The following is a 12169-nucleotide window of genomic DNA, read 5'->3' as shown; positions in this document are numbered from 1 at the left end:
CCTGCTGCGAAACAGATGGAGAAGAGGTAAGAGGGTTTTTGCACCTCCACCAGACTACTCTAAGGCACAGTGTAAATGCACAGCACCGGTAACCATATTTCAGCACACGGAGCCAAAGTGAAGAGGTTGGGTGGGCCACGCCACCAGCTACCCCCAGCATCTCTGCAGGGTGCCCACTACCACCGCTTTTATTTACTGCAATTTGTTGTTCGCTAGCCCTCCTCTTTCCTTGGATATCAGAGAGCTAAATGCTGGCATTTTTATTCTTTCACGCAACCCTATGTGTGTTCTGGATGCATTCTTCCTTCACCCAAAATGTTACATGGATGAATTTCGAGGATCTTCCACATCTGCCCAGCATTTCTTACAGCTTCACTGAATCACAGTTACTGTTTATGCCCAGTAACTTCAGCTGTGCTATTTGCCCAGAAAATCCAGATACGTCCTTACCACGTGCCTGCTGTGGCTCTGCGTAACGCTTCTGTGAAACATGGAGTATATAAGCAATAACCAGACAGAGCTGCAGACATCTCCTATGGTGAAATCTAGCCTTAATCTAGCAGTGGAACAACGTAAAGACACAGCCAGGTTTGAAGAATTGGCTGCCAGTCGTACAGCTGTATTTACTAATGACATGCATCAAACCAGCTGTAGGTACACGTGAGAGGAATCAGATACGTGATTACGTGCAAAACAGCTAAAACATGACCAATTTTTTTCAGGTGATCCTTGATCACAGCATGACTGGAAGCTAGCAGACCCAACCATTGAATTCAGGGGTGTGATCCACAGCGTGCAGCGCAGACAGCAGTTCCTAGGGGAAGAGGCAGGCCCCAGTCAGCCAGCTGAATTTAGAAACCATGCTCCTGTGTATGCTGATATTCTGCACAGCCACTGGTGTTAGGATGCCAGGTCAGCCTCTACAGGAGCTGCATTACCTCACCTAAGTAAATCAGCAGCTTTGGTTTTGTTGTTCCAGCAAACCGAGTCTCTTCATTAAGTTGGCTTAAGTTGCGCCAGGGGAGTTTTAGGTTAGATGTTAGGAAGAACTTCTTTACTGAAAGGGTTGTGAGGCACTGGAACAGGCTGCCCAGGGAAGTGGTGGAGTCACCATCCCTGGAAGTCTTCAAAAGATGTTTAGATGTAGAGCTTAGGGAAATGGTTTAGTGGGGACTGCTAGCGTTAGGTTAGAGGTTGGACTCGATGATCTTGAGGTCTCTTCCAACCTAGAAATTCTGTCATTCTGTGATTCATTTTTATTTTGATTTGCCTTTCTTGCTTAGCAAAAAATACTAGAGTGGCTACCTGTGACAGTGCCTTGATGCTGCAGCCAGCAAAGAGGCCTCTGTATGGTTCAAACTCTGAATTCTGTCACTCTGGCAGTAGAGAGGAGACAAAGGTTTACCTGGGGGTAAGCGGAGCTAGACCGGTTTCAGACACGAGGGCATTGTCGTGAGGTAGCCTTGCCACTAGATGTTGCTATGAGCACGAAAAAGCTGCGGCATGGAAAGTGCCAACCATAAAGTTATGTGCACTTCGACAAAGCAAGTCTTCGAAGTGGTAAATTTAGCTTTTAACTGATTCAGTGAGTTCTCACTAGAAAAGCGGGACACTCACTGCCTTACTGCCTTTGTGTACCCAAATGGGGGATAGGATAATGCAAGAGCTTATGGAGTAAATTCACCATAAATCTTGTTAGATCAGAAACATGGAAGAGAAGAACACAGATTACTCCATCAGCCATGTGCACACTGCACAGGTTTGGTTAAATTAAGGAGCTTTTTTTAGCTTCTTGTGGTGTGTTACTAAGATGGGTGAATATTATTCATTGTAAGAAGTGAGAAAACGCAGGGAACTGGGAACAGAAGTAACCCATGAAGACAATAAAGCTAGTTGCACATCTTGGGTTGCAATTTTTGTCATTTGTTTCACAAACATGACAGCAAGTAATGTCTGGTCAGCCCTTGGGCAGCAGGATTCTTCGAGGGTACGTCTGTGTGTTCTGCCACTGCCCAGGATTGCATTACCCAGTGTTGTCTGGATGCTGTAGAAAAGAAATCAAAGGAAGAAGAGCCAAAACAAATCTCATCACCAAGTCACTAGTAAAGTGGCTTGAAAGCCTAACATAAAAGTGTTGGAACTATGTGTTATTCAACCAAACCCTCTGAAGCAGAAGGCAGACTGCAGAGATCAGTGGTGAGCTTGTGCGATAGATGCAGCAGTCCCTGTTTCTTGTTCATTAACAAATGTGTATAAATATTGAAGCACTTGGCTAACCGTATGAAGCCAATGATACTTGACTGCTGTATGCAGGAGAATAAACCTCAAAAACGCAGGAAAATCAATATTTGGCCAAGTAAGGCTTGCCTGGAAGCCACCACAGGTCAGGATTTTGACCTGGATCAGGTGCAAAGGACAGAAGGATTAGCTGGTTTCTGCAGGTTGCCAAAGCTTTTTGTGCCTGTGCTCAGCCCACGCTCTGGGCTCAGGGTTCTGCCTGCCCCTGAAGTGGAGTGGCATCAACAGCAGCACTTGGTCAGTAGAAGCAAAAATTGTCAGGTCTCTGCTCTGCACTGTAACGTGACGTATTCCAAGAGACAGACCCAGTACCAGAGATCGTCTCTGGTGATGCAGATGACTGCTGGTGAAAATCTGCTTACTGCCAACAGCCTTATAGCAGGCTGTAACACGGGGAGGGGGGGAAACAGGCACCTGAACACCACCTCCCTCCGCCCGGTGCTGAACCCAGCGGAGCCACGGAGAAGCATGCGTCCTTGTCTCTTTAGCTGGGGCCACCTCCTCCAGTCTGCTGCACTAACATTACTGGAAAATGATACTACAGGAAAACATGCTGTTTTCCAACAGGCTCGAGGACAAAGAAGGTGTTCAAGGTGAGATTCTGTAACATCACTCCAAGCACAGCAGTGAACTCTTCTCTCACGTTACGCTGAAATTCATCGTCAGTAGGTGACAGTCACAACAAACACTCCAGTGGGTAAGTGAAAGTTTCCTTCTGGTGTAGGTTTTTTCAAGCACTTTTAAGACTTTAATGCAAACCAGGACATAAAGCTAACAGGTGTAACACCATCCTATCTCCTCCTGAGCACTCAGTCCAAGGTTCTTCTCTTCAGGGCTACTCTCTTAGCATACCTTTGTATTAGCTCAGCTTTCCAAATTTAGGAATTATTGCTGCAGCTATTCAACATGCCAGCTTTGCAGCTGTGAACTCTAGCTGTACATTTTTTATTATACATGGTAAGAACTCATTGCTAAGAAATGTCTTAAACTCTTTGAAACACTTTTAAAAGCCTTATACACATGATTAAAAATATGCACGGATATTCATACATACTCTATTCTCTAGAAGAGAGTACTTTCGAGGAAACAGTTATAACCTCACAGTTCACAGGAAAGAGCAATCATTTTCCTTTGTGCTGGAGCTGAAATGCTATGCAATATAAATACAGATGTCCAGGCAAACTCATTAAACTGTAGTCATAGCAAATGGTGCAAGAAAAGAGAAAAAAAAATGAAGAACTTTCGCTGAAATTCATGGTGTTGCAACAAGAATTGATATTGATTACTTCACCATACTCAGCTTTAATTAGCTAGCTCAACACTGACTGTTGTGAAAACAAGCATGCAATTTGACCCAAGGAGTGTTTCTTTTAGAAAACAAAACCGAACAATGACAGACCTTCTGGCAGACCAGATGGGGGCTAAATTCTAACCTGATCATGCTGACACAAATGACGGTTTTTGTAGGTTGTAACTGCATTCCAAACAAAAGCACATTTTTGGCTTAGCTGAACACATAAAATTCATTCTTCTTGCTGATTCTTGTAACCAAAGGCAGGTATGAATCAGTTCCCTTAAAAGAAGTCCCCAGAAGCCATGGTCCTCAATATGTCTTCCCAGATTAGCAAGGATGAATGGCTGAGCAAATCTACACAACTCTTTGGATGCAGAAATCGTCTTTCTGCTAGGCTGCAAGATTTCAGATAATGTACGTAATCAAAACCCAAGTTCAAATCTAAAAACCTTCAGTATATTTGCTAAATAAAACTACCAAATAGTGAAGCAGAGTTAACTCGATTTTGAAATAAAACAAGATTTTTGTACCTTTGCTTTTTTGGTAAGATATTCTGTAAATTATTACAGCACGGATGTAAATGGTGAATTACCTCCCATTTAAGCCATTAGAAAGTAGATACCTAAACACAATCCTCTCACTCCTTGATCCCAAACATTTAGGTCCCCTGTGTTTGTCTCTAAGCCTAAGCTCAGAGTATTTGTACTAACTGAGCTGAATTTTTGCCTGGTGGTATTGCAGACAAATTTCAGGGAAGCATTGACACCGATGATGATGATGATACTGCTCTCTTACTTAGATGTTTATGTTGTTAAAGGTTAAGAACTGTCGCAGGGCAGGGAACTGTCAGTTTGCTCATCCACTTCATGCTCTCTATTATCATCATCACGCCCAAGAAACTGGGAACAGAGTCAAGGCACTGCAGAGGAACTTGGAGAGGTTTTATCAGCACGAAGGAAGCAAGACAGAGAGAGTCTCAGAAATGGGGAAAAAGTTTGACTTTCCAGCCTAGTGTATGCGTGGTAACAAGACACCTGGGGGTATCCTACAGTGATTACCAGGGGAGGATGTCTAGAGGCTGGAGCGTGACTGCCAGGACACTGACAGAGCAGTATCCTGCTGTGTGCAGCCATCCATTAGCAGGTGCCTAGGGTTGTCCCTGACAGGGGAAATCTCAAGTCTATAAAAATGTGCAATGCCCTGCCCAAACAATCCTCGATTTTGTTTACAAATGAAAAAATAACATAGAAAGCAAAGGGTGCTGAGAATTCCTTCATGTCAAAGAAAAGTGTTTATTTATTTCTTATCTACATACACATCCATTTTTATTGCAATCACTGAATAAAAGAATATTAGGGTGCAATGTAAGGCTGATGGGGTGGGAAAGGGGTATATTCTCCTAGACATTTCATATTTCTGTTTGTCTGCAATTACAGTCTGTTTAGGTACCAAGTCCAGTGCACAGTATCACACAGATGGGAGAGATGCTGATGTTCTGAGCAGAGGACCGATACTTAACAGACTTGCAATAAGCAGTCTTGCTGACGACAGTGAAGAAACCTGACTGGTCAAAGCCTGTTTCAAACAGTAGCATTGCACCACTGTTTCTGCTTTGGAAGCAGAAACAGCAAGAGCTGGTCTCTACAAAATGTCTGTGAAACTACGCTTGTAAACTGCACAGCGGCATCTCAGCAGCTGAAGCGTCTCAGTGCCTCACAACGACTACTGGAAATGATACTCAAGGATGTTCACAGCTCTTTCAATTTCTTTTATCAAGGAACAGTTCTTGTCCAGAGTATGAAAACATTAAAACTAGCATCTGTATGTTGTTCCAAAACCACTCGGTGTACAGGATTGCATTCTGGTTTTCATACTATTTAGAAGTGGAATTTCTTCTGTACATCTGACCTTCAGTGCAGTACCAGGTAACATCTGTGATGCTGCGGGAAAATGAGCATTAAGCGATCCTCAGATACGCTGATGCAGCATTCAGTGCTGATGGTTTGCATGAAACGTTCCATCAATTCTTTCCAGTTCCCTGATCCTAAGGACAGCAGGAGCTAATTCAGACCCTGGCTGAAATAATGCTGCCTGGGGCTGGTTCTGAGTTATACCAAGAACAAAGGTCCAAAGGATTAGCCAGGGCAGGGTGAGTTTGTCACTGTGGTGGGCAGAGGCAGCAGAAGCTGGCACAGAGCTGGCCAGCAATGCTGGGCAGGTGAGAAAAAGCTGTCTGTTTTCACCCCTCTGTTCCACTGCATCACAAATGAAGATGCAGAGCCGGGATGAACATTTAATGGTTCTCACAACTGCTCCTATCTGCTTCTTGTTTTCCCTCCTGGGCAAATCTTCCTTAAGTTTGAAAATGGGCCGTGGATGGAGTTATCAAGCATATGTTGCCAAAAGTGTGAAGCGAGGCAATATAGATGCTGTCAAAGTACAGGAATGGAAGTCCAGATTTTACAGATCTTTCATGGAAAACTTGCTTTTCAGATTGTTAGGATCCAGAATGGGATAAATGATGTGCTTTCATTACTAATTCCAAATTATTGGCAGAAGAATTGTGCACCAATGGAATTGCAAAGGGTGTACTATATTTCAATCCACCAATAACATGTGATGCAAGTTAAAAATATGCAACCAATCAAAATATCTGAAAACCTAGAATTTGAAATCCGATGCAGCTTACATCTACAGCTCTGATGTAGCATACGTTGGGCTCTGTATGTAAGTGACATATTGCTGAACATATACAGTAAAATCCGTAATTCCATCTCAACTGCTTAGGACTTGTGGTCTGTTTTATACCACACATAAAATGTGATTGGGAAGGAGTCCAAGATGGCTTGTATGGAAGTTACATCTAATCTGTTTCTCGCTGATTGCACTTCTATGCGATTCCTCCTTGCTCAAACTTCAACAGCTGTCAGGGGAGGCTTGCACAAAGACTGCAGGATAGGGACTAAACGTGTAAACGATGACTAGTACAATCAGAAATACTAATTGACTACAACAGTTGCTCCCTCAGGGTATGGCAAAGCTTCCTTCGGAGGCAGTGAAGCAGGGACAAGCCAGATGTTCTCATATGATAGCATTAGGCACCTTGAACTCTAGAACCACACCTGCTTAGTCAGATGTAGGCTGTAAGTACCCTGTTTGTAGACTCCTGATCCTGTTTGCTCCCTGAAGCATGACATACACATCATCTCAGTGTTACTCAGCCGTAGGATTAAGATATGCTATGTGTGTGGTGTGGGATATGAGGAGGGTCCATGTGTTAGGCTGTGATGGAGAAGGTGATCCCAAGGCAAAGTAGCCTCAGCCCATACACCAATTGCTGGAAGCTTAAGCCACATCCTGCAAGTACTTTGCTGTACACATCCTCACACACGGTGTGGATTTTCTACAGATGTGACTGTCAGTAGGTAAGTTTAGAAGATCCAAATGCAGTATTTCAACTCTGTAATAGGTTTCTGCATTTGTGTGCAGTTCTATTAAGGCCACAGTCTCAGTAAAACAGAGAAAGGAAGTGAGTGACTTCAAAGGGTCAGTGCCATCACAGGTCTTGGTGGTGCTTGGGAGTTGTCACAACTGCATCCAGCTCCTAGGTCTTCAGCTGTAACCAGACATGCTCTTGACAAAGAAAGAGCCATGAACAGTTGTTTTTCCACGCTGTATTGCTTCCCAGTCAGGTAGGATTCCTCTCGTCTGTGTTTGGTTTCTTCTGTAGGGAAGTCTACAGTAGTAGACTTCCTACACTACTACAGTAGTTTACTACTGCTAACCATCAGCTGTCCTTCAATTCGTGGGTCTGAAGAGGAGATATCAAACAGAAAAAAAAAAAAAAGAGAAGGGATGAAACTGAAAGTTACTGCAGCAGTTTTTCTAGATCTCACCATCAACCACGTGCTGGAGGGACCACCACAAAATGCCCTTACACACCTGAGAGAGACCTCCCTACCAGGGACCTTCTGACAGTCAGGAAGGGTGTCAGCAACATGCCAAACACATCTCCCTCTGCACACATTTTCACTGCGAAGCAGGAAAGGCAGTAAGGCAGCCATGTAAGCATATTATCTGAAGGTGAGTCCCAAATGAATTTGAAGAGCTCCAAAGGCAAAGATAATGTTTTGACAGTTCTGATCTCTTAAAATTTTGTGGGAGGACAGGAGAGAAAAATGGTGATGTAATTTATCTTAAATTATCTTACCTTTCCTTTAAATCAGCACTTACATTCTGCTCTGGTCCTAGTTTTGCATAACTCAAAGGTAGATTTAGACCCACAACTGGGCCTACAGTACTCAGCCACAATATAATGTAATTTGTGTGTCTAGAAAAGGACAGAAAAATCCATAAACATCTTACCCAACTTTTCTGCATTGCTGATACAGTTGACAGTCACAGAAATAAAAATAAAATAAAAGAAAATAACAACAACTTCAAGTGGGGCCATTCTCTTACTTTATCTACATCAAGCGTACTTCAGCTTTCAGCGCTTAAGTGACAGTACAGAATCCCTTTCTGTTTGGATAAAGGAAGTTGTTTTGATGATGTTCACTCCCTAGCTGACTTACTTTGCCTGCACCACAGCAAGCCTTGCAAAGCACAGTAGTGTTTCTTACCTGTTCTGTTTCCGTGAGCTGGCCAGTACAGAGGACATGAATTCATTAGTCCGGCAGGGGTGTAGAACAAAAAATGGTTGCCCAAGTAACGGGTGCTCCTAAGAGGGAAAATCAGTTGTTTTACTATGCAGTAAGAAAACAGAAAATATATTGTTTACCCTTGAAACAGACAAAGCTGTGTCCACTTAATGCTTGATGCAATTTTTCTCAATTCACATTGTTTTTCTACTAGCAGTGGCTGACATATCAATACTTGACAGCATATTTTCTTATCTAAAAAGAGAAATAAAAGCACCAAGCAGGCAATGCCACAGTTTAGTTCAAATGTAAAAGTTTTCAAAAGCAGCTGGAGTTACAGTCTTGTCAAACAGGTGCTGAGAAATAAATGGAGTTTAATGCGGGGCTTGTGAGAGGAAGCAGGAATGGAGGAAGAGCCCTCAGGGTGGCTTTAACTTCCACTAGATGGCATAGCCTCACATTAGGCTATTCTATGGAAAAAAAAAAAAAAAAAGTATCCTGAAACACAGTTGTTTGTCAAGAGCCCAATCAAAACTGTCCTGCAGGAAAAAAAAAAAAAAAAGCCATATAGTGACAATTAAGTTTGCAGTCATACACACTCCCTACAAGGCTTTGCTAAGGCTTTGTGTGTTCCTTTCCACCCTCACACCGCACGGGGTGCTGTTGAAAACTCAATCTGATGCTGCACAACGCTTTCACTTTCTTCTCCAACAGGCACTGAAACTAAGTACGTGCTCTGACTGAATCAAACCTGCACTCCACGCACAGCCCTAACAGTGATCTCATCTGCTCTTGCATCAGTGATACCAAGAGATCAGCACATCTGCCTCACGCACTGTGCCCCGGGGAACTGATTTTCCTTTAATGCTGCTGAGGTCACTGCTGCTGCTTCTGCACCAAAATCAACAAATCCTACCTCATCCCCACACTCAGGAAGGGCAAAAGCACTTAGTGCAGCACAGCAGGGAACAGCTAGAGAGTGGTTCCAGGAGAGAAAGATGCCCAACGTGGAAGGCTAGCACAGCCTGCTTGCAGCCAAGCCCAGACTGCTGGAGCCAGAGCCTCGGCAGAGACTTACTGTGAGGACTGGGTGTTTTATTCTGGATAAAGGCCCTTTTCCCTAGCTGCACTTCTTGTGCTGGCTCTACTACGGTTGGCCAAGAAGAAACTATACTAATCTTAGTCTCTGAGACATAATCTCTTATTCCAGTCTGATAGAACTGCAGCCGGAGCCTCCTGGTTCTGTGGCTGCATTTTGTCTTAGGATTTAGCAAATTGCCTGCACTGAAGAGAGGAGGACCGCTAAATCTTCTTACAATACAGTAAAAACTCCTTTCCCAACCCCCTGCTAACAAATGAAGACAAATCCTGGCCTGTCACCTTTAGCAAAGAGGACATATCCTGTATCAATCACAGTGTCTCTTGCAGTTGAAGGACACTTGGTTCTCATGCTAAAAACACACTCATAAGGATCAATCCTTTTGTGTCTAGGAGAACTTTTAAAAACTTCCAGATGCTTCACAACATACAGAAATAATGTTCAGAAAGCTGTGTTTTTACATCGCAGTGCAAACAGATAACTTACCCATGAATGCTACCATCTGCTGTTGGTAACAGTGAACTGATGCTGTTTTCCATTGAGAAAAGCTAACAGTTTGAATAAAAGATCCATTCAAATTATCTGCTAGCTTAAATCATCTCAGATCTCTAAGCAATTCTAGAAAATACATAGGTTGTGCCAATGGTATTCCTCAAAGACAGTAAAAACAGATAGTTAACAGTATTTACAAAACTATTAAGCCAAACCAAACAAAACAAAGTACATCAAGCAGCAAGCTGAGCAATTCCCTTACGTGAAGAAAAAGTCTAAAGAGATAATACACAGCCCCAAAGAGAACGCAGAAGATCTGCTGGGCTTTGAATGTCTTAGCACTGCAAGAAAAGAACAAGGATGATTTCCAAAGATGAATGTTCAGCCTGAAGTCAATCCCAACCATCCCGTGACCTGGTATTTCATCCTATCCTGCAGTTCTTGCTATAGCAAACCTCCAATGAATGACAGCCAATGGCAGCCAGAGATGATTTTTTAAATAGCTTATTCATCTTTCTTTTTTTAGTTCTTCCTCTCCTTACAACACAACGGAGTGAGACTGAAAAAAATCCCAAACACTAACAATTACATGTCTGTATGAAAAAGCAAAGTGTATTGCTCCCCAATTTTTCGGAAGTGTCATACCCTTGATCCCATCTTTAGTGCCAACTTAAGAGCATGTGACAGTGGTGAAATCCACTCAACTTCAAACTCCCTGCAGCATCTCTTCCACTCTTCTTGAACAGTGGAAAGGCGCTTTATTCCCCTCCTGATCCAACAGATGTAAAGGGAGAGGTTTCTGCGACAGGACCCAGCCCCCGGCTTCAGAGTTGGTAGAAATACTCTGAGGACACTTGGTTTGGGTTAGTCAAACCCTCCTCCTTGCTCTTCTGAAGCAACACCAGTGCCAGAGCAGTGCAGATTTCGCTGTAATCCACCTAATTTTGAATGGCAGCAATGAAGTGACCCAGGGGTTCATTGAAACTTACACTGCTTCTTGGCGAGGCTGTGGGCATGGCACATGCACTACAGCTGCACATTCACAGAGAGCTGCTTTGGCTTCCACTTAGGCAAGCTGAGGACTGTCACTTATTTGTATACCTCTAATCCATGAAATTTAGGTATTACACAGATTCTTAGCAAATATGGTGTCAAGAAAATAGTTGTGTATAAAATGGGAATTTTTCAATAAGCTGATTGAAACCACTTGTCTTTTTCACCTCAAATGAAAGGAATGGAACTGCAAGAATGCTACACTTTTCAGAAACATTCAAAACCTGAAAGATAGGAATATGTCACGCTCTGTATGTCTGACAGGAAGCACACAGAAGCAGGAGAGATTGAAAGATTTCCTGAGCCAAGCAGGAGTTTCTAAGGAGGGAAATGGCTGAGGCACGGGGGGAGAGCTGTTGGAAGTACCGGACAGCTGCCAAAAAAAAAAAGAAAAAAACAAGTTATCAAAGCTCTGAATGACTTCAGAATTGATACTGGGCTATAGAGAATTTTTATTGCCAGGTCACCAGTTCAGATTTCGACCCGGGCTTGCAGTATCTAGAACTCACTATTGTACAACAGCTTACATGCAATTGTCAGTCAAACCAGCATTAATTAGTGCCCTTGCTGGTCCTCACTGCAGATGAGTCCAGAACTGAAGGCAGTGGCTTATCTTGCCACCCCAGGGGTCCACGCTGAGGTGCTCCATCAGGAGAAGCAAGAAAGGTGCACTTCTGTCGCTCATGGTATGCCCTGAGAGAGGGCTGCGAATTTGCAGTGTGATCACTCCCAGGTCCTTCTCAAACACTGTCCAAAGTGTACCTCATGAGAACGAGGGAGCTAGTGCTGCATCAGCTCCAGGAACCTGCTTAGTGCCTGCCACAATCATTTGTTGGAATAAAGATACTCCACAGGCAATGAAATGTATCCTGGAAAAATGCTGGGATGGCAATACTAGCCTTCAGCTAGCCTCAGCTGTGCATCCCTTTTGAGAAAAACATAAAGTCCTATTGAGGTTTCATGAAAAAAAAAAAAAAAAAGACCATTTTAGGTAGTAAAAAAGAGTCTCCTCGTTCTTAATCGGTCATATAGCAATGCTTTTTACAGAGAAACGTGTGTGACTTCCAATTCAATCCCAGCAATTACTCGCTGACATTGTACAGAAAGAACCCATTTACAGGTTGCTCTCAACTCTTCCGGACAGCAATGCTTGGATAGTTAATTTGAAATCAGCTGCTTTATTTTCTTGTTGCCATCCCCACACTGGCTCACAGTGCTGATCAGCACCTGACACTGGAGTCCGTCACACACCTGCATATCTCTTGAGCCTGACCCAACTTTCACTGGAAATCA

At 43.2% G+C, this 12169-nt stretch overlaps 1 protein-coding gene across 4 annotated transcripts in view; it reads right to left on the bottom strand.

Annotated features, from left to right (window-relative positions):
• Positions 1–4872: 4872 nt before the first annotated feature.
• Positions 4873–12169, bottom strand: part of ATG10 (autophagy related 10) — an 89340-nt gene continuing 82043 nt past the window's right edge. For 3 of the 4 annotated variants that reach the window (XM_032206392.1, XM_032206391.1, XM_032206390.1), the window contains exons 6-8: positions 8215–8312; positions 7803–7922; positions 4874–7403 (exon numbers count right to left, since the gene is read on the bottom strand). In XM_032206392.1, coding sequence (XP_032062283.1) covers positions 7391–7403; positions 7803–7922; positions 8215–8312 — 231 coding nt within the window. In that variant the 3' untranslated portion in view covers positions 4874–7390. Of the gene's footprint in view, positions 7404–7802; positions 7923–8214; positions 8313–12169 lie in introns of all 4 variants that reach the window. The other variant, XM_032206394.1, reaches the window with a different exon arrangement.

This window comes from Aythya fuligula, chromosome Z (assembly GCF_009819795.1).
Source record: "Aythya fuligula isolate bAytFul2 chromosome Z, bAytFul2.pri, whole genome shotgun sequence".
Classification (NCBI taxonomy): domain Eukaryota; kingdom Metazoa; phylum Chordata; class Aves; order Anseriformes; family Anatidae; genus Aythya; species Aythya fuligula.
Note: the sequence above shows the minus strand (reverse complement) of the source record. Positions and strands in the feature narration are given on the sequence as shown.